The 22,969-nt window shown below is 49.0% G+C and overlaps 1 protein-coding gene across 1 annotated transcript in view; it reads left to right on the top strand.

Moving 5' to 3' along the window:
- The window catches only part of LOC144829382 (gametocyte-specific factor 1-like), a 513,976-nt gene that overhangs the window by 225,742 nt on the left and 265,265 nt on the right, over positions 1-22,969 (top strand). The window contains exon 6 of the mRNA XM_078688479.1: positions 1,415-1,501. Coding sequence (XP_078544605.1) covers positions 1,415-1,501 — 87 coding nt within the window. The remainder of the gene's footprint in view (positions 1-1,414; positions 1,502-22,969) is intronic.

The raw sequence follows: 22,969 nt of genomic DNA, 5'->3' as shown, positions 1-22,969 counted from the left end.
GGTGGTTGATGGGCTTGCTATTCTATTCAGTGCTTATGACTATTGATGAGGATCCCCTGGAAGAGAAGGATAAGTTACTTACCTGTAATCCTAGTTCTCTTCAAGGGGTATCCTCATCAAAGTCATAAGCAACCCACCCGCCTCCCCAGGTAAATGAGATTTGGTACTGTTTTGTTTTCAATCTTGTGGTTGAGCCCTGTCTTCAGGGTTATGCAAAGAACAACTGACCTAACTGTCACCCCTGAGGCATGATGGGAAGCCTGGGGTCATGGCTGCCTTAAAGGCACGGTGCCAGTTATTGTGAAAATGGTTTCATTTTCTATGATATTGTTTTGCAATGCAGCCTGAGGGCTAACAATGTCTATTTATAAGCAATTTTCAGGATTTATGAGTGGTTTGACTCATTAAAACACAAAGTTCAAGGATTTTTTGACCTAATGTGTTTTTTGATTCCTTACTAATTGCAGTTCATGTATATGTGTTTGCATTGTTTAGCCTCAGTTTTGGGGCTGCATTGATGTGAGAAAAATGATATATGTACATACATATATGTGGAGCGAGATATATGTGTTTTATACATATATATTTTTATATTGTTTCCGGGGTCCCGCACATGGGCGGGAATATTCAGTGCTTATGACTTTGATGAGGATACCCCTGGAAGAGAACTAGGATTACAGGTAAGTAACTTATCCTTACCTGTAACTTTGGTTCCCCAGTATTGGTAACTTTAATAGATTCCCATGCGCCCACCCTCCTCCCCTGGGAAAGCTCGGCCTTTTTACTGAGATAGTGGCTGTTGCACAATGGCTATGAAAATCTGAGGCTCTGAGGCTCTCTCAGGAGGGTTCTATGGGGTGAGGCTATTCTGATTGGTTGTTGCAGAAAGTTATGGCTCTTTTACACAAAGATGTGGATAAGCTACAAAATGAGATGAGGCCTAGGACAAATTTTTTCTCTTTCGTGCCTATTGCTATGGTATTTCTTTTTATTTACCGAGGCTCCCAATTCGACGACGGGCGAATGATACAAAGCATGGGAATCTATGAAAGTTACCAATACTGGGGAACCAAAGTTACCGGTAAGTAACTTGTTTTCATACTGGAGAACCACAGTTTACAGGTAAGTAACTTTTGTTCCTCTACATGCCAAGAACAGATGCATACTGGTAAGTAGCATTTTCCTTTTGATAAAGATAAAGAGCATTCCAGAAATAGCTTAAGAGCTCTGACTTGTACATTAGAGTTTTCTTCCTAAATAATGGTTTAGTTTGTTCTAACTGACCTAATAGACAGGGTTCATTAGTGAGGTGACGGTGCTTGTTGTAGTATCAAAGTTCGGTGGTATGTGTTTATGCTAAATCTGCCTGTTTCTCCTGAAATTGAGTGTCTTTTTGTAAACTTCTTTACTCCAGTTAATCAATCTAGCAGCTGTAGACGGGAAGAAGTGGTCCATTTGAGCACGTGGGAGACCCCGCCTTGTGACGAAGATTGGGATATGGGTGAGGACCAGTTTTTACTTGTGCATCTTCTTTTTGGTCATAGTCCTAACACCTATATTAGTTTGATATTTGTGTAACAGTCTGTTCTTTGTCACAATTTTTCAGTTTTGGACATTATGGTGGAAGTTCAAGAGTACACTTTAAACCCACACCTGCAGACATAAAATATTAACAAAAGATACTTCTGAAGTAGGGATCTCTGTATAGTCCTAATCTAGTAAATAGTCCCGCCCATGTGCATGGACCCTGGAGCAATCAAAAATCTCTTAAATTATCAAAAAATGCAGAACTGCACAGACACTTAAGACAGCAATATGATTTAGCCCCATCGGAACAGTTTAGATATATACAGATACAACAGGCATTAATGACAGCACTGACACCTGACTTGGAAGTCCCAGAGGCGTCCCCTCTAGAGGACAGGTTATTAACAGACTACATGCCATCAAAAGCGACTTCCCTAATTTACCGTAAGCTGGTGAATAATTTAACCGACCCAACAGGACCCTTAAGGGAGAAGTGGTCTCATGACTGTTAATTGATGACTCGGAGTGGCAAGAGGCGCAGGCATCCCCGAAAGAAGTAGGCATCCCCTCACGTCTCCGTTTAGTACAATTGCAAATATTACATCGATCCTACTACACTAGAAGCACTTTACAGAATGATAGGACGGATAGCTCATCCATACTGTTTGAGGGGTTGTGGTGAGGAAGGGACCTTCTATCACACCATATGGGACTGCCACAGAATAGCTGACTACTGGACACAGGTAATGAGAACTATGTCTCAGTCACAGGGAGTTTCCCTGCTGCCGGAACCCAGGCGTTGCCTTTTAAATATATGGGAACCCAATGATTTTACGCGTTCGGAACAAGGCTGGATGACACTGGGTATGATGATGGCTAAGAGAAACATAGCGCAGAGGTGGGGTGGAACGGAGAGGCCTACATTGACGGCTTGGAAGAATGACATGGATGCAGCCATGATTTCAGAGAGGGCGGTATTTCGCAGTAGGGGCTGTCCCAAAAAATGGAATACAATTTGGGGGGCATGGAATGCATATAAAGGAAACATCTGCGAACCTCCTTCAGATAATGACTATACTAGTTCAGATTCGGATTAGGCCCCTAGGAACAATGCATGCTGTAAGAAATCTGACCTCAACTGTTGGAATAAGGTATATGTATGACTATAACATAACAAACTGTTTCTGCTGAAAGGATACTGTGCAAAATTTACGGTGTATACTCAATGAAAGTTGTGATGAATTATTTTGAAATGCGAATACAAATATATAAAAAAAAAAGTTATATTTCAAAGAAGTGCCTGTGGGCTGGACTAGTCCGTGCTTATGATTACCATGGAGATCCCCTGAGAGAGAACTATTCCTGATCTAGGACTAAAGATGCTGGTTGGAATTTTTGTTGTGCATGCCAATAGCTTACAGAATAAATATTTGAACCCACAAGATAAAACCCTGCGTTCTTGGGTCTAGCTCACACGTGATTATTTTCAGGCATTCTGGATAGTCTGGTCCCCTTCAGTCTTTTACACTTAACCCCTTCCGTGCGCATGACGGCCCCCGGCGGTCATGAGTCACGGTGGGAATGTGCGCACGACGGCCGGAGGCCGTTCAAACCCTGCCCACGAATGGGAGGTCTAGCACCACGGCGGAATTTGCACCGCAGCCAAGGTGTTATAGTCTTGGATTGTCTGCAATGAAGATGGAAAACGAGTAATTTCTGTCCTGTAACTCCAGTTCTGTAGTAGGGGTATCTCTGTTATAGTCATAATCTAGTGAATAGTCCCGCCCATGTGCGTGGACCCCGGAGCAAACCAAAATCTCTTAAATTGTCTAAAAATGCAGAACTGCACAGACACTCGAGAGAATTTAAAGACCGATAATGCAGCCTATATCCACAGGCTACACTGTCCAGTACTTCAACTAGAAATTCCACCAAAAATCCACAAACAGCACAGCCTGTCCAGATTTCTCCACAGAGAAAAACCTTGCCTTTACCAGCAAAACCCTCTGGAATGATAGAGCGGAAGGAGAGGACAGACAAGCCCCATAGGCTGCCATTATGTGGCTCAGAACAGGATACTGTGCCTTTAAGAGAACTTTCCAGAACACTCTCAGTATCCCAGAATGCACTGCAGGTCCCTTTTACTTTTAGTTCTTTTTTCCGGCTCCTGCAAGCAGGACCCTGGAGCATTGAGCTCTCCCTTTTCAAGGGTTTATTGGTGATTTTTTTACTTTTTCAAAGTATTAATGTCTTGGTCACTCTTTTATTTGTCAAGAAGCCTGCTTTGTTTGACATATGCCCAGTGTCTCCTAGGAAGAAGGCCAAGTCGGACCCACATGAGGTGTGCATCGTCTGCCTTCCCTCCTCTCATGTCCCAGAGGAGTGTGGCATCTGCCAGACTTTATCCACCAGGACTCTGAGAGAGAGGATGAAGATCAGGCTCCAAGGCCTGGAAGATAGAAGACTGCAGACTCAAGGTGGGTCTAGGCGTGCTTCATCTGCCCGTGCTGAGGCCTCTGGGGGGCTCCCCAGAGGCAGGAAGGCCAGCAAACGTCCTGTTTCTCCGCCGACGTCGATAGCATCGACGACGACGTCAAGAGGGATGACAGCAGTCTGTTCCCCGTCTCACCAGGGCTCTGGGTTGAAGCGGCGTCAACGTTCGACATTGAGCTGACTGACGAGGCCGCCGTCGAGATCGCCGTCGATGGTGTCATCGACGTCGAAGGAGTTCGGCCCGGCGTTCGCCGTCGAGGCGACACCGCCGCTCGCCGTCAGCGAAGAGAAGGAGGTCGGCGTCGAGGGGATCCTCGACGTCTAGGAGGACGTCGAAGACTCGCAGGGTTTCGACGTCGAGGAGGCGTTCGACGTCCAGATGGCGTTCGCCGCCGAGAAGGCGTTTGACGTCACGAAGGAAACGCTCTACGTTGAGAGGTCGACGGTTGCCGTCGAGGAAGAGACGTTTAACGTCGAGACGAGGGCGCCGGTCGAGACGACGATCTTCCACACCAAAGAAGCACAGGAGTTCTGGCGCCAGGAGTCCCTCTGGGTCTGCTGGAGCGCCTCGGCGACGTTCTCCAATAGGAGACACGGCCTCTACATCGCCTCCGACCAAGAAGGAGTCACAGGGCTCTGTGTACTCCGAGGTATATACACCTTCCAAGCCAAGATCGGCTACCCCTGCTCCTCCCTTGCCCAAGGAACCTCCGCCACGGAATTCCACTCCGCCTCCGCTTCCACCTCTGGTTCCCCCTCATGGTCATCCTCTGCTACCTCCTCAAGGACTGCCTCCGGTTCCGCCGAGGTTGGTTTCGCTGCCACGGTACCCAACGCTTTCTAAGGGGACTCCTCAGCCGAGGGTCCCGGTCAGGCCGCAGTCTCCTGCTCCTGTGAGACCTGCGGAGCGTCCGAAGCCGAGGAGATCGCGCTCTCGTTCCGGACGGAGGGAGAGATCGCGGAGTCGTCACCGGTCGTCGACAAGATCAAGGCGACGCCACAGGAGGCGCAGATCGAGATCCCGCACGGACTTCTCTGGGACCAGGGACTACTGGCCGACTTTGTCGGAATCCCCAGGGACGAGGGTGTCGCCAGTGGACGACATCGTCTCATTCCAAGATGTTCTGCTGAGGGGTGCGGCTAAGTTGGGCATCACGGTGACGGTGCCAACTCCCACGACGTCCGTGATTTTCGAGACGCTACATAAAAAGCACCTGTCTCGGCCGTTGCTACCCCTAGTACCAGGATTGGTAGAGCCCGCTCAGGAGTTGATTCTCACTCCGGCGGTGACGAAGGCGGCTCCCTCCAGGCTCCTCAAGAAGTACCGGGCTCCGGATTATGACCCGGCCTTTCTCAGGATGGATCCGCCACCGGACTCTGTCATAGTGACAGCTGCTAGGAAGCAGCATGCCACCACCCCGTCATCCACGGTACCTCCTGATAAGGAGAGCCGCAGTTTAGACTCGGCTGGCAGGAAGGTCTGTGGGACGGCGTCTACTGCAATGAAGGCTGCATGTGCCGTACCTTTGCTAGGGTGATATGATCGAGCACTGTGGGAGTCCCTCCAGCAATTCGCTGAGCTCCTTCCTCGAGAGAAGAAAGAGGACTTCCAAGAGATTCTCAATGAGGGACTGTAGGAGAGTAGGGTCTGCAATCCTATGGTCACCCCAGATTTTTTGCTTTTTGCTTCACTGGTTTACGACTTTCCCTGGCTGTGGGCCTGCTAATCAGACCCACAGCCTAGCTGTTCTCTCTCTAAATTGACATCCATGTACTTTAGGTGCATTTACCAATTGGTACTGGGCAACCTTATCAGTCCCTGTACAGTGTACCTTAGGTACCCAGGGCCTACCAGGGGCTGAAGCATGTATTATGCCACCCCTGGCTGGCCATCTAAAACTGACACAACTGGCTGCACGACAGCTGGGGCAAGGTGGTGTAATCACCCTTTGCTGTAGATATAGTATACCTACATCTAACCCTAAAATGGACACATATATTCCTATCAGTCACTCCTATGGAAGGCCTTATCAATCCTGAAGGCAGAGTGCTTGGAATTATGTGAGATGGCGCTCTGGCATGAGCTGAGCCCGTTTGCAGCTTGCGGAACCAAGTCCTAATAGCTGTTCCATGATAACGCTATACCATATACTCTTAAGTGCATTATCAACCTCGCGGTTAAATGCTAACTCTGGTATAACATTATCAAAACATGTTGAGTAAGGTGTCATACGATTTGGAATACTACCCCCTCGCCAATTCTGGCGACGGGGGTAGCATTCCACCCTTCTAGAGGGACACGACATGTATGTAACTGTAAACCCCGGTTAAAGTTAACTCGAGCCTCAGCATCACAAAATGGATGCTGCCACCACAGACACAAGTCTGACCTCCTGCTGCTGGGAGTCCTTCCAGCGAGGGCTGCTTGGACAAAGGGTTTCCTGCCTTGGGAGGTGCTAGCACCACCCCAGACAGGGCTTTGTGTATTGGGTAGGATAGGCCTGAAAGGAATGAGACATGCCTGGGGCACACCAGGTGCCCTGTGCATACACCGGTTCAAACCAGTTGCTGGGGCATCCCTGCCCCAGCTCTGGCGGGAAACCGGACAAAGGATAGGGGGTGTAACCACCCCCCTTCCTGGTCCCACCCACGGGAGGGACCTAGTCAGTAGTGCAGCCCCCTTTAGCAGGATAAAGGTAGGAGCTGGTCCCATTCCAAGTTAGATTATCCTGAACTATTCAACAAGAAAACTCTGGCCTTCAACGTTCTGCTCCATAGAAGACTGAAGAATCTCCCTTGTGGGCAACTGCAGGCACCATCAAGCGTCCAGCGGCTTCACTTTGTCGTCTTCCCTCGAGGATCCAGACTTCAGAGCCCGACGAGACCTGGATTCCCAGACCTCTCCGACCTCAACTCACATCTGCAGCAAAGCTGAGACCCGTGGGTGCGACGAGACACGTGGGACCTGCCATCTTGAACGAACCTGCACTTCGCTTCCAGCATGACTCCCGAGGTAAACTCGACCAAGTGCTTTGGGGACTGAGAAGCCCCAGCCCCGAGCAGCCCCTGCCCCGAATATCCGCCCTCCAGCATCCACGAGATCTGCGTGGAGCCCTTCTGCTTGTCTGCTGCTCGACTCGTTGTCTGCTCACTTGCCGGCTGGCTAGTGGCCTCCTAGACGACGAACCTTTGAATCTTTGCTGCTGGTCTGGTTGCTCCAGACTGGCCCTTCCTCCCTTCCAAAAGAGGGGCACCCCGGACTCTCCTAGTCCGCACCAGACGCTTTCCTCACTCACCGCGTGGGTTGCATTTGCCAAGGCCTGTTGACGCCGATTCCGAATCCAACACCGCCGACAGCGAGAGCCTGCGTGGGACTGCTCGTGCCTCCATCCTGGTCGTCTAAGACACCTCCTGGTCCACGTGGCTGCAGAGTCAAGCGTCCACTCTTCACCTGATCGCGACAACGACATCTGGTTCCTTCCTGGTTCCACTCCAGTCACTGGCTAGTGACTGTGAACATTGTCCCCTTTGCTTTCAGGTCTTCTTCTTCACCGATCCACCCTTGGATCGCACCGAACATCTTCCTCCTGGTCGCCTGCAGCATCTTTTCTTTCAGGCTCCATAGACTTCAACGAAAGAACCCGACGCACTTTGACACCTGTGCACCCGCAGTCCGTGGGTGAGTTAACGAGAGCATTTCGGTGCTCAAATGTAGTTTAACTCTCCTAGTGTCCAGTTCCACAGTCGTCGTTGTCCTACCTAGTCAGGATTGTCCGTACTTACCTTTAAACTTGAACTGTACTGTCCATAGACGCTGTTACGCATCTCGCGTGTGAGTTCACACTCTGCACACGCGTTCCGTGGGCCTCCTATTACTTACCTGAAGTTAGTGTAGCGTGGTCCCATCGATCCTACAGCCTCTGGACAGCTCCATTCCTTTTATCGACTCTCACATTCCACTTACTTAGTATATGGTTTGTCGTGCCCCTAGGGCACCATTGTAATTTTGTGCAACTTGTAGTATTTTTCGTAAGAGATTGTCATGTGCTTAGCCCTCTGACCTCATAAAGATTTCAGAGGTGTTGTTATTAATAAATATACTGTTTATTTTCATAACCTGTGTGGTGTCCTTTCATCTGGTATTCAAGGGGTTATATTGTGGTAAAACAGCTGGCTTCACATGCCAAAAGAGTTTAGCCTAAGACTGCTTTGTCCATGCTACCATTACGATAGCTGGTCTATAAGGTTGACTTACAACCAATCACCATAAGGGTTGTTTGGACTGATACAAGGTGGTCACTAGAACTAGTGAACATCATATATCAGGCCAACTTCTCACAGATGGTGCACCCCAACCTCTCATCTTTGAGTTTGGCGGCATGGCTCCTGAGAGAGTGCAATATGGCCATTTGAATCTACCCGAAGATTGTATGGACATACTGAAGGAGGCTAAGCGACCTTCCACTAAGACTTCCTATGCTTACAAGTGGAAGAGATTTTGCATCTGGTGCAAGTCCAAGAACTATGACCCAACGACGTGTAAGGAAGATGTCATCCTTCCGTATCTTCTACATTTGGCGCAGTCTGGCCTTAATGTCATTCCATTAAGGTTCATCTCGCTGCGCTGACTGCCTAAAGGAAATGCCCTTCACAGACTTCCTACTTCCAGATCCCTGTGATTAAAGATTTTTTGGAAGGCTTGAAGAAAGTGTTCCCTCCTGTCTGGCTTCCTTCGCCTTCATGTGAATTGAACGTGGTGCTGTCCAGATTGATGAAGGAGCCTTTTGAACCTATTCATAAGGCTTCGTTGCAGCACCTGTCCTGGAAGGCGGCGTTCCTCGTGGCCATTACATCGGCCCGCAAGGTGAGTGAAATTCAGGCGTTGTGTTGCCAAGAACCTTATACTGTATTTCATGCTGCTAAGGTTGTTATGCGTACTCACCCTAAATTTCTTCCGAAGGTTATATCTGATTTCCATGTTAACCAGACCATAACTTTACCTACGTTTTTTCAGAATCCTTCATCTCCAGCGGAAAGGTCTCTGCATTCCCTGGATGTCAGGAGGGTGTTGAAATTTTATCTGGATACAACCAAAGATATTCGTACGTCAGACCAGTTTTTTATCAATTATGGATCAGTCAGGACCGGTCTTGCTACCTCAAAACAGTCCATCTCGAGGTGGATTGTGTCCTGTATACAATTGTGTTACCAGAAGGCTCATAAGAACTTGGGGGGTAAACCTAAGGCTCAATCCACCAGGGGCAAAGCTGCCACGACTGCTTTGCTACGTAATGTTCCAATTGCAGAAATCTGCAAGGCGCAGCCACTTGGAAGTCGGTCCATACCTTTGCTAAGCATTACTGTCTGGACACTGATGCCAGGACAGACGCTCAGGTTTGGCAGGGTTCGCTGCGAAATCTGTTAGCACAGTAGTGGTGTTACTTCTTTTTCTCCAGTATTAGTGGTGTCTTTCATAGTTTCACATGCCTGAATCATTCCCCGTCGTCGGAGTGGGAGTCCCACGGTACATAAAGCAATACTATGCTATAAATACATAGTAAATACCAATAAAAACAAACCAGGAAGTAAAGTAGCCAAAGCTACATTCGAAAAAACTTCCACACCTATGACTATCCTAGTCATTTTGTATAGTCCAAAATACAGCCAATCAGGCGCCAGCACCCACCAGAAGGTTCTCCCCAGAGGCTCAGGCTCTCAGATTTTCTACCGCACGTCTTGTGAAGGGAGTCTCCCTGAGCTCTGCTCAGTTTTCTTCTCTTTCTTCCTGTTGGATCTTTTCTTCAAGGATGTCTTCAAAGAAATCTCTGTTTAGAGCCTGTGATTCTTGTGGTAAGCTCCGGCTTTTTAAAGAGGACCCCACAAAAAATGTATTTATTGCCTGTACCCAGATCACCAAGTCAAGGACTGTAAGATCTGCAGAACTTTTCCTCAGAAGAGACTCAGAGATAGAGGGTCGGTTGCTTTTGTGGCTACAAAAGCTTAAGGATTCTGATAATCCTGTCTCTGAGGTTGGCAGTATTGCCTCTGGTTCCACTTCAGCGTCTAGAAAGAGGCCTGCGTCTGAGGTATTGCCATCTCCTGGAGCTAAGGTTGCTAAAAAACATCAATCTTTTAAGGGATCTGACAAGCCTTCCACTTCTAAGGCTATCTATCCCCACAGGCAAGGACATGGAGGGTTCTTCTGCACCTCAAAAACGGTCCACCAAAAGATTGCCTCAGACAGTTGTCAAAGTTTCACCTCAGGCTGTTTCTTTATTGTCGATGACGCAGTCTACTGTCTCATCGTCGACGAAGACCTCCATCGACGCTGCATCTACGTCGACAGTGACATTACTCAGCATTCAGAACGGACAGGTTTACCATCCGGATCCAACATCATTGAGATTAGCGGCCTGGCGCCTGAGTACCGTGAGTTCGCCCACCTAAACATCCCGGAAGACTGCAAAGAGGTTCTGGCCAAAGCAAGGGCACCTGCTACCATAAAGACATACAGTCTTAAATGGAAGCGTTTTTGCATCTGGTGTCGCTCAACCGGGGTTCACCCTTTTTCAGCAAAACCGGAGGAGATTCTGCCTTTCTTCCTGCAATTAGCCAGATCAGACCTGTCTCACGCAACCTTGAAGGTCTTTCTGGCTGCGATCTCAAGGTATCGACAGGATGGGACCAATTCCCTTTATTCTGCGAGGATTATACACCAATTCTTTAAGGGCATCTTTACAATGTTCCCTCCAGTACGCCGTCCACCTCCGGCGTGACATCTAAATGTGGTCCTGGCACAACTCATGCGTCACCCATTCGAACCCATCCACAAGGCAGACCTGAAATATCTCTCGTGGAAGGTGTCATTGCTGCTGGCTTTAACATCCTCCAGGAGAGTCAGTGATATCCAGGCTTTCACTGTTCACCATCCTTTCTTGCAGTTTACAAGTGACTCTGTAATGCTCCGCACTAATTCGAAGTATATCCCCAAAGTACCTTCGGATTTCCACCTCAACGAACCTATAATTCTAAAGTCATTCTTTCCTAACCCGCAAACACTGGCGGAAAGAGCGTTGCATACGCTGGACGTTAAAAGGTGTCTTAAATTTTATCTGCAGAGAACATCCGCTTTGCGCAGTTCTGACCAACTATTTATCACCTATGGTTCAATTTGTAGGGGGCAAGCAGTTTCTAAACAGACTATTGCGAGATGGATATCTTCTGCCATTGCCTCTTGCCACGCACAAGCAGGACGACAGTTGCAAACAACTCCTAGAGCCACTCCACATGAGCAATGTCGTCATCTGCGGCTTTATTTGCTGGAGTTCCCCTTCAGAAGATCTGCAGGGCGGCTACGTGGGCCAGTTGCCATACATTTACCAGACATTATTGTCTGAAGGCAACCAGCGAAGCTGATACTACTGTGGGTCGAGCAGTTCTACGGAATCTTTTCAACTAAGGTGAGCCTCTGTTTCCCACCTCCTTTTACTGCTGTCAGACGCTTCCTATGTTCTATATGTACTGTATACCTCCATCAATGAGGGACTGTTAACTAAGTTACAAACCCTCCAAAACGCTGCTGCACGCTTGGTGCTAGGTTTGCCCCCCCCCCCCGGTCCCCCTCTTTGCCCTGTCTTAGACAATTGCACTGGCTCCCAGTGCGACAAAGAAGCCAGTTTAAGATCCTCAGTCTCACACATAAACTTCTACATGGGACTGGACCTTCCTATCTTGTTATGAAAGTGGCCAGGTACACACCCTCCAGAACCTTAAGGTCTAGCACTAAAACCCTTCTGGTACAGCCTAGGGCTAGAACGTCGAGAATGTTTTGTAGAGCCTTTTCCTATTAAGCCCCCCAACTATGGAACAATCTACCTGCACATCTGCTGTCTCTCTCCAATCAGGCTTTTCGTAAGGGCTTAAAAACCTGGCTCTTTCCCAATTAATCTCCTCTCCACTTCCCCCTTCTATACTTGGTTGTCGTTTGTTGCTAAGCGCCTTGAGACTTTTGTGAAATGTGCGCTATACAAGAGATTATGACTATGACTATTTGTTACACAGACAAAACAAGAATTCAGGAAGGTCTAAGGGAAAATTTAAAGACCTGTAAGGTGTATTTCCCCTAAAACTACAAATCAATCACAAAACACCTCGGGTCTAGGACAAAGATCAAGAAGTGAGAAAGGTGAAAGACAATACATGTGCAACGCTAAGACAACAGCCTCCTAGGTCAGAGAAGAAAGCCTCTTCTGCCAGAACCCATCATTCACAAAAAGTGACTTATCATTTGGATCCGGCCTTCTCTTACACGGCAACCCAGTCTAAACAATTAACTGGGATAGCCTAAAGGATGGCTGATGGCTCCGCATATAACACTCTGAAAACCACAGACATAACTGAATGTTACGTGAAGACTCAATGACCGTCCTGGGGTACCGACGGATAGAGCGGGGCCCCCTTCCCTGAGTAGTGACCAGGTTGAGGTGAGGGTGACACCCAATTGATATGGGTTCCCGGTAATGACTTCCACTCCTACCAAATTGGTTAATACCGGTGGAGTATATGATATGTTCCATGTGACTTTTTCACTGTACATATATTGTTTTCACACTTTTATGTAGCAGCAGCAGTATTTGTTTGCTTGGTCCTGAGGAATGCCCCTATACTAGTAGATCTTACGAGGGCAGAAACATGTCGACCCATCACCGTGTTTGACAACTTGAGAACCACAAGTGTCTACACACTGCTTTTAAAGTATGACAAGGGCACTCTGAGAATAAAATTAGTATAGAGTTCCATTAGTCATTTTTAAGACACCCCTCTTTATTATTTCGCGCTGCACTTTTTTGTCTTTATAACCCTCTTCACGTAAAATTCAGATATGTCTGTGGTTTTCAGAGTGTTATATGCGGAGCCATCAGCCATCCTTTAGGCTTTCCCAGTTAATTGTTTAGACTGGGTTGCGGTGTAAGAGAAGGTCGGATCCAAATCACTTTTTGTGAATGATGGGTTCTGGCAGAAGAGGCTTTCTTCTCTGACCTAGGAGGCTGTTGTCTTAGCGTTGCACATTGTAGGAGAGTAGGGTCTGCAATCCTTTGATCACCCAGATTTTTGCTTTTTGCTTCACTGGTTTACGACTTTCCCTGGCTGTGGGCCTGCTAATCAGACCCACAGCCTAGCTGTTTCTCTATTTCCAAATTGTACCCAGGTACTGAATTGGCACTGGGCCCTCTCCAAGTCCCTGTACCCAGGGCAGAGGTGCACCCAGAAGTCTCCCAGGGGCTGCAGCATGTATTATGCCACCCCTGGGCTGACTAACTAAACTGACACAACTAGCTGCTTGACAGCTGGGGCAAGGTGGTGTACTCACCCTTTGCTTTAGATATAGTATTCCTATATCTAACCCTAAAATGGGCACACAGATCTCCTATCAGTCACTCCTATGGCAGGCCTTGACAATCCTGAAGGCAGAGTGCTTGGAATCGTGTGAGATAGTGCTCTGGCATGAGCTGAGCCTGTCTGCGGCTTTCGGGATCCATCCCTTAGCCGTTTCCATGATATCGCATACCATATACTCTTAAGTGCATTATAATCCTCGCGGTTATATGCCAACTCTGGTATCGCTTTATCAAAACATGTAGAGTAAGGTGTCATACGAATTGGAATACTAACCCCTCGCCAATTCTGGCGACGGGGTTAGCATTCCACCCTTCTAGAGGGACACGACATGTATGTAACCTGTAACCCCGGTTAAAGTCAGACAGAGCCTTAGCTCCACAAAATGGATGCTGCCACCGAGACACAAGTCTGCCCTCCTGCTGCTGGGAGTCCTCCCAGCCCAGGAGGCAAGGACAAAGGGTTTCTTGCCAGGGGCGGTGCCAGCACCGTCCCAGACAGGATTTTGTGTATTCTAGGTAGGCAGGGCTTTAGAGGAAGGTGACTGCAAGTGGCACCCCGGTGCTCACTGTGCATAGGCCGGCTGAAACCAGTTACAGGGGCACTCCAGCCCCTGGCCTGGGGAAAGCCCGCCAAAGGAGAGGGGTGTAACCACCCCCCTCCTAGTCCCACCCATAGGGCAGGACTTAGTCGCGTGCCAGCCCCTTTTTGCAGGATAAAGGTAGGAGCTGGCCCCCTTCCAAATCAGATCATCTTTGAATCCTGAACTACTTTCTTCAAGAAGGAACTCAAGACTCTTCTCAAGATTTCTCCCTTGTGACTAAGGAGTAGTCACCCTGCAGCAGCAGGCACCAACCAAGCATCGCGGTTTGTTGCCAGTCTCTCCTTCGGATCAAGACTGCTCCAGCACGACGAGAACCGGCTTCCCTGGCACCTCTGACCTCAACCTACATCATCAGCCCAGCTGTGATCCGTGGGTGTGACGAGACCTCGAGGGACCGGCCATCTTCAGAACTGCACGACGCTTGTCCAGCACGACTCCCGAGTGACCCTCGACTGAGTGCTTTGGGGTAAGAGAAGCCCCGACCCTGAGCAGCTCCAGCACCGAAGTTCAGCCCCCCTGCATCCACGAGATCGGCGTGGGGCCCTTCTGCTTTTTGCTGCTCACCGCGTTGTCCAGGTCGCTTGCCCGTTGGCTAGTGGCCCTCTCACGACGCTCCACGACGACGACTACTGCTGGTCTGGTTGCTCCAGACTAGCCCTTGCTCCCCTCCAAAAGAGGAGCACCCTGGACCCTCCTGGTCCACTCAAGACGCCATTTTAGGTCCACCGCGTGGGCCTTGCATTTGCCAAGACTTGTTGCCCAAATCCTGGGTCCAGCGACGTCGACAGCAAGTACCTTCGTGGGACAGCTCGCACCTCCATCCTGGTCGCCGACAACGCCTCCTGGTCCGAGAGACTGCAGAGCCCAGCAGCGCCCACTCACCTGGCTGAGGTGACTTCGTCCGGTGCCATCTTGGTGCCCACTCAAATCACTGGCTAGTGATTCAGAACTTGGTCCCCTCTGCTTACAGGTCTCTTCTTCCCTGAGCCAGGCTTGGATCACTCCGAACTTTCTTCACTGGCCGCCTGCCAGCAACTCTTTCTTCAGGCTCCTGGATCTTCAACGAGGGTTTCCGACGCAACTTCAACCCTATGCAGCCGCAGCCCCTGGGCTAGGTAACCTGAGTACTCCGGTGCTCCAGCATAGTCCAACACCCTAAGTGTTCGGATCCACTCTCGTTTTCGACCCACCTAGTCGGGTTCGCCCGAGAACAGTAACTTTGCAACTGCTAGCCTCCATAGACTTTTTCCCGCCTTACGCGTGAGAGTTCCCACTCTGCACACGATGTCCACAGGCCTCCTGCATCTAATCCCAGTGTTTAGAATTGTAGGCCTAGCGATTCCTAAGTCTAGAAAAGTATTACTTACCTGCTAGCAAGTTCGCATTCCACTTACTGTGTATATGGTTTTTCGTGCCCCTAGGGCATTTGTGTAAATTGTGCGACTTAAAGTATTTTCGTAAGAGTTTTGTATTGTGCTTAGCTCCCTGACTCATAAAGAGTTCAGGGTAGACTTGTTATAAATAAATATCTGTTTATTTTCATAACAACTTGTGTGGTGTCCTTTCACTTGGTGTTCAAGGGGTAATGTGATGGTAAAACAGCTGGCTTAACACGCCCTCTAGAGTCTTAGCCTTAGACTGCTCGTATCCATGCTACTAGGATAGCTGGTCTATAAGGTTGACTTACAACCAATCATCAATAAGGGTTGTTTGGACTGATACATAGTGATCACTAGAATAGTGAGCACTGCATATCAGGCCAACTTCTCACAACACCTAATACTGGAGAAGAACAACAGTTACTTGCCTGTAATCTGTGGTTCTCCAGTATTGGTGTCTTTCATAGATTCACTTGCAACCCACCCACCTCCCCTCAGAGGCTTTTAGGCTATATTGGTTTACCTTCACTCCTTGCGAGAAAATCTGAGAGCCTGAGCCTCTGGGGAGAACCTTCTGGTGGGTGCTGGCACCTGATTGGCTGTATTTTGGACTATACAAAATGACTAGGATAGTCATAGGTGTGGAAGTTTTTTCTACTGTAGCTTTGGCTACTTTACTTCCTGGTTTGTTTTTATTGGTCTTTACTATGTATTTATAGCTGTATTTATAGCATATTACTGCTTTTTAATGTACCGTTGGACTCCCACTCCGACGGGGAATGATTCAGGCATGTGAATCTATGAAAGACACCAATACTGTAGAACCACAGATTACAGGTAAGTAACTATTGTTCTTGTCCACCGCCACTTTGGTGTGGGGATGGGCTTGCCATTCTATTCACTAGATTATGACTATACACAGAGATCCCCTACTACAGAAGGAGTAGTTTCTGTCCTGTAACTCCAGTTCTGTAGTAGGGGTATCTCTGTTATAGTCATACGCGCCCGCCCTCCTCCCCGGTGGAGAGAAATATTCATGTGAGGAATGCTACAGGTCTGGCGTGTTACGTCTTCAAAAAGAACTGAAAGTAAAAGGGACCTGCAGTGCATTCTGGGATGCTGAGAGTTCTGGAAAGTTCTCTTAAAGGCACAGTATCCTGTTCTGAGCCACATAACGGCAGCCTATGGGGCTTGTCTGTCCTCTCCTTCCGCTCTATCATTCCAGAGGGTTTTGCTGGTAAAGGCAAGGTTTTTCTCTGTGGAGAAATCTGGACAGGCTGTGCGGTTTGTGGATTTTTGGTGGAATTTCTAGTTGAAGTACTGGACAGTGTAGCCTGTGGATATAGGCTGCATTATTTGTCTTTAAATTCTCTTGAGTGTCTGTGCAGTTCTGCATTTTTTGACAATTTAAGAGATTATTTTGGATTGCTCCGGGGTCCACGCACATGGGCGGGACTATTCACTAGATTAAGACTATAACAGAGATACCCCTACTACAGAACTGGAGTTACAGGACAGAAACTACTCCTTTTCCAACTTCATTGCAGACAATCCAAGACTCTTTAACAACTTGGCTGCGGCGCAAATTCCGCCGTGGTGCTAGACCTTCCATTCGCGGGCGGGGTTTGAACGGCCTCCGGCCGTCGTGCGCACACTCCCACCGTGACTCATGACCTCCCGCGGGCCGTCATGCGCACGGAAGGGGTTAAGTGTAAAAGACTGAAGGGGACCAGACTATCCAGAATGCCTAAAAATAATCACGTGTGAGCTAGACCCAAGAACGCAGGGTTTTATCTTGTGGGTTCAAATATTTATTCTGTAAGCTATTGGCACGCACAACAAAAATTCCAACCAGCAGCTCTAGTCCTAGATCAGGAATAGTTCTCTCTCAGGGGATCTCCATGGTAATCATAAGCACGGACTAGTCCAGCCCACAGGCATGGATCTGGGAGCACTTCTTTGAAATAGAACTTTTTTTTGTGTGAAATATTTGTATTCGCATTTCAAAATAATTAATCACAACTTTCATTGAGTATACACCGTAAATTTTGCACAGTATCCTTGCAGCAGAAACAGTTTATTTTATAGTCATACATATACCTTATTCCAACAGTTAGGTCAGATTTCTTACAGCATGCATTGTTCCTAGGGGCCTAATCCGAATCTGAACTAGTATAGTCGTTATCTGAAGGAGGTTCGCAGATGTTTCCTCTATATGCATTCCATGCCCCCAAATTTTATTCAATATTTTGAGACAGCCCCTACTGCGAAATACCGCCCTCTGCCCTCTCTGAAATCATGGCTGCATCCATATCATTCTTCCACGCAGTCAATGTAGGCCTCTCCGTTCCACCCCACCTCTGCGCTATGTTTCTCTTAGCCATCATCATACCCAGTGTCATCCAGCCTTGTCCCGAACGCGTAAAATCATTGCTTCTCATATATTTAAAAGGCAACGCCTGGGTTCCGGCAGCAGGGAAACTCCCTGTGACTGAGACTTAGTTCTCATTACCTGTGTCCAGTAGTCAGCTATTCTGTGGCAGTCCCATATGGTGTGATAAAAGGTCCCTTCCTCACCTCAACCCCTCAAACAGTATGGATGAGCTATCCGTCCTATCTTATGTAAAGTGCTTCTAGTGTAGTAGGAGCGATGTAATATTCGCAATTGTACTAAACTGAGACGTGAGGGGATGCCTGCTTCCTTCGGGGATGCCAGCGTCTCTTGCCACTCCGAGTCATCAATTAACAGTCATGAGACCACTTCTTCCTTAAGAGTCCTGTTGGGTCAGTTAAATTATTCACCAGCTTACGGTAAATTAGGGAAGTTGCTTTTGATGGCATGTAGTCTGTTAATAACCTGTCCTCTAGAGGGGACGCCTCTGGGACTTCCAAGTCAGGTGTCAGTGCGGTCATAAATGCCTGTCGTATCTGTATATATCTAAACTGTTCCGATGGGGCTAAATCATATTGCTGTCTTAGGGTCTCAATGGGAGTACTTCCCCTCTCTGCCACATATCCCCAATCGTTGATATGCCTAGAGCATCCCAATGGTCAAAGCCCTTGGAGTGCCTAAGCTTCCCTAACCTCTTTGTGCCCCCCAATAGTGAGCTGTCAATTCCCCCTGCCACCCCAACTTTGCCTGCGCTGTATGCCATATTGCGAGTGTCGCAATGGTCCAAACTATGTGAGAGAGTTTATCGTAAAGGGGAGCCAGTACACCAGACAGTCCCAACTGTTCTCTGTCTGCTTTTAGAGCCGGTTCAGATTGTGGAAGATGTAACCATTGATTACTTTTAATTGTGCCGCCCAATAGTAAAGACATATGTTCGAGAGTGCTATGCCACCATCATACCAGCCTCTTACCAACTTGGCCTGTGCTATACGCGTGGGCTTATGACCCCATAACAGAACAGACACCTGCGCCGCAATTGTTTTAAAGTAGGTGGCGTGTACGGGGTACGGCGTATTTTCCAAAATATATAGAAAGCGGGGCAGAGCCATCATTTTAAAAAGTGCTGCCTTGCCCAGCAGGGTTAGCGGCAGTGATTCCCAGTGTCGTATGTCCCGTTTGAGACGCTCGAGTGGGGGTTGCAAATTTTGTGTAGAATTCTGCAGAGCTAGCTGTGATGTAAACCCCTAAGTATTTAAACGTGCTTTTTGCAGTCTGTAATGGACAGCCGTCCGGTAGGCGCGGCGGTGGGCCATGGAGTATGTACATGGTGGATTTAGACCAATTAATAGAATAACCGGACGCCCGCCCATAGGCCGTGCAGACATCCAAAAGGGTGATTATAGAACGCCTAAGGGAGGTGAAACACAGCAGGATATCGTCTGCATACAGGGAGATCCTATCCTCCCAATCATTTGTCCATTTAAGGCCTTGTATAGTTTGTTCCCATCTTATCCACTCCGCCAGAGTCTCCAAAACTAAGGCAAATAATAGTGGCAACAGCTGGCTGCCTTGACGCGTGCCCCTAGCTAAGTGGAAATCTGTCGATATATGGCCATTAGCTGTGACATGTGCAATGGGCTTCGTATATAATAGGCGGATCCAGGCACAAAACCCGGGGCCAAACCCCAAATGGTGCAGCACCGCAAATAGGAATGGCCAATGGACCATGTCGAACGCCATATGTGCGTCCAGCTAGAGTATCACTGCCGGCTCTTGGAGGTATTCCGCACGCGCCATCACCTCATGTAATCTTCATAAATTAAGTGCTGTGTTTCTGCCGGGCATAAAGCCTGACTGATCTCTATGTATGAGTTTAGATAAATGTGGCGAGAGAAGTAGCGCTAACAATTTGGCGAGTATTTTGGCCTCGGCATTCATGAGGGAGATAGGCCGATATGATGTACACTGTTCCGCCGGTTTCCCTGGTTTCAATATAGCTACAATGGTAGCTGTGCGTTGGTCAGTGGAAGTTCTCCCGCCTCTAGGCTTTCAACAAACATATTCAACAGGTGCGGCGCAAGTGAGTCCGACATTTGTTTATATAATTCAATTGGTATGCCGTTGGGCCCCAGTGCCTTGCCCGATTGTAATGCTTTAATAGGTATCGTCACATCATCCATCATGAGTTCATCCTCTAAGGATCGTGCGTCTTCTGGGGTTAATTTTGGCATCTTAAGGTCTTTGATGTATGTCAATGCTTCATCCTCTGAAATTATAGAATCTGAGGAGTATATTTTCGTGAAATGTCGTGCTAGCACACAAGAGAAGAACACAGAGTCCGCCTACCACCGTACAAGTCAGAGGCCACCGAAGTCATCTGCGGCGTCCCTCAAGGATCCTCGCTGAGCCCCACCCTCTTCAACGTCTACATGAGCCCCCTCGTGCCCATCGCACGCCAACACAACCTGAACATCATCTCCTACGCCGATGACACCCAGCTGATCCTCTCACTGACCAACGACCCCGCCGCCTCCAGAGCCAACCTTCACGAAGGGATGAAAGATGTAGCCGAGTGGATGACGACCAGCCGCCTGAAACTGAACTCAGACAAGACGGAAGTCCTCATCCTGGGCTCCTCGCCCTCCGCCTGGGACGACTCCTGGTGGCCCCCCGCCCTGGGCACCGCACCCACACCGACAGACCACGCACGCAACCTGGGCTTCATCCTGGACTCCTCCCTCTCCATGACCAGACAAGTCAACGCCGTCTCCTCGTCATGCTTCAACATCCTGCGCATGCTACGAAAGATCTTCCGGTGGATCCCCACCGAGACCAGGAAGACGGTCACCCAGGCCCTCGTCACCAGCCGACTGGACTACGGCAACGCCCTCTACGCCGGAACCACCGCCAAGCTCCAGAAGAGACTCCAGCGGATCCAGAACGCCTCGGCCAGACTCATCCTCGACATCCCCCGACGCAGCCACATCTCCGGACATCTGAGAGACCTGCACTGGCTCCCCGTCAACAAGAGAATCACCTTCCGTCTCCTCACCCACGCACACAAAGCCCTACACGACCAAGGCCCGAGCTACCTCAACAACCGCATCAACTTCTACGCTCCCAAACGCCACCTCCGATCAGCCAGTCACGCCCTAGCCGCCGTCCCCCGCATCCGAAGATCGACAACAGGAGGAAGGTCCTTCTCCCACCTGGCCGCCAAGACCTGGAACTCCCTCCCGACCGACCTGCGCCTGACCCAGGACCACCTCTCCTTCAGGAAGAAGCTCAAGACCTGGCTGTTCGAGCAGTAGCAGCACCCCCCCCCCCCCCCCCCCCCCCAAGCGCCTTGAGACCCTCCGGGTAAGTAGTGCGCGATATAAATGCCCATGATTGATTGATTGATTGATAGCATGTTTACTATTGTGTGTGGGTCTGTAGTAGGTTGCCCTCCCTCCACTGCAAGCTGCGCTATCCATCTGTCCCGCTTCTCCCGTTTGCCTAGCCACACCAGTAGTTTTACCTGCCTTGTCTCCGACGTCATAAATTTTGTGCGTGTGTTTGTCATTTGTCGTTTGGCCACTTCAGTCAGGGGTGCCTTGTGTCGGCGCTGTGCTATCTGTAAGCCGTGGGCCGCAGCAGGGGTTGGGTGATTAGTGTGATGCGCCTCAGCTTCAATTACGTCAGTTTCTAAAGCTAGAAGTTCCGACTGTCCCTCACGTTTATGATTTACAATAGAGGCTATTTCCTGCCCTCTGAGTACTGTCTTAAATGCCTCCCATAATGTGACAGAAGAGGCCACGGAACCAACGGTGTCCTGAAAGTAGTGTTTCGTCACCTTGTGCAGTTCCCTCCTAATCTTGGGATTGTGGAGATAGCCAGGACGTATTGGATAAGTCCGGCGCTGCTTCTGCCGGTGGTGTGTGTAACTAATCAGTAGAGGGGAGATGTCAGAGATGCCTCGCGGCTTGATTTCTACACCGCCGACACTGCAAAGGCCTCCCACCGACCCCATAAAATAATCAATTCTGGTAAGGCTGTTCTGAACGCCAGTGATAGATAAACTGACGGTCCAGAAGGTGATGCTTCCTCCAAATGTCCACAAGTCCCATAGCCGTCATGAAGCTCCCCAGACGCGATGTCCCTGATGTAGCTGCTCTTAGGGGGAATCTATCCATTGAGTCATCAACCACCAAATTAAAATCCCCCCAACTAGTAGTTCACCCTCCGGAAGTCCCAACAGGAATGCACTAAGATCCGTGAGGGCCATCGCTTGCAGTGCCGGCGGTATGTAAACCGAAACAATATTGATGGGTTTCCCATCCCACTGTGCATGTATAGCAGCAAATCTACCTGAATTGTCGAACGTAACTGCCTTAATGATTAAAGGGAACTGCTTCTTTATCAGTATACCAACCCCTCTAGAGCCTGAGGTAAACTCTGAGTGGGGGCTACCATCCTATATCCCCATCTGTCCAATACCTTAATAGATGTGCCTGTGAGGTGTGTCTCTTGAAGAAGCACCACTGCTGCGCCTCCCCTTTTTATGCATTGTAAGACCAGCCCCCGTTTAATTTTATCGCCTAGTCCGCGGACATTCCACGTGAGTATGGACAGGGACGGTGTCACGGCATCGGGCCCTCCCTGTGAACTAGCTACTGAGTCGTCCCCCATTATCATATTGAAAGGATCCACAACTGTATGTGACCTGTTCGGTATTAAGGCTAGTAGGAGTTTCTGTGAGTAGTGACACCGCGCAAGAATAACCACATCTGTGCATCGCATAATCGTTGAACAAAAAACACATTGAACTCCTCCATCCCCCCTCCCCCTCCATCCCCCCTCCCCCTCCATCCCCCCCTCCCTGCCACCCTGCCTTGCGGACTTAGAACTGCCCGCCACCCCAACTCAGCAGAGTGCTTCATATCCCCACCCTGAAACTTCATTTGCATAAATGAACAGGGGTGGGAAAGTCCAAGGAAGACCAATCCTCCCCTTCCAGTCCCTGAGTCCCGAGCCATCATTGGTTCCTTTGCCGTTAACCAAGGGAGGTGAGCCCTAATCGACAACCAGATGTATTTCACTATACAATAAGTAAAAGGAAGGGGGAGATACTTCCCTTGTGCATGATGGAATCATTCCCCGGAGTCCTTATACATGATTGCCTCCTCCCCCTCCTCC

This window comes from Lissotriton helveticus, chromosome 1_1 (genome assembly GCF_964261635.1).
Source record: "Lissotriton helveticus chromosome 1_1, aLisHel1.1, whole genome shotgun sequence".
Taxonomy (NCBI): Eukaryota; Metazoa; Chordata; class Amphibia; order Caudata; family Salamandridae; genus Lissotriton; species Lissotriton helveticus.
Note: the sequence above shows the minus strand (reverse complement) of the source record. Positions and strands in the feature narration are given on the sequence as shown.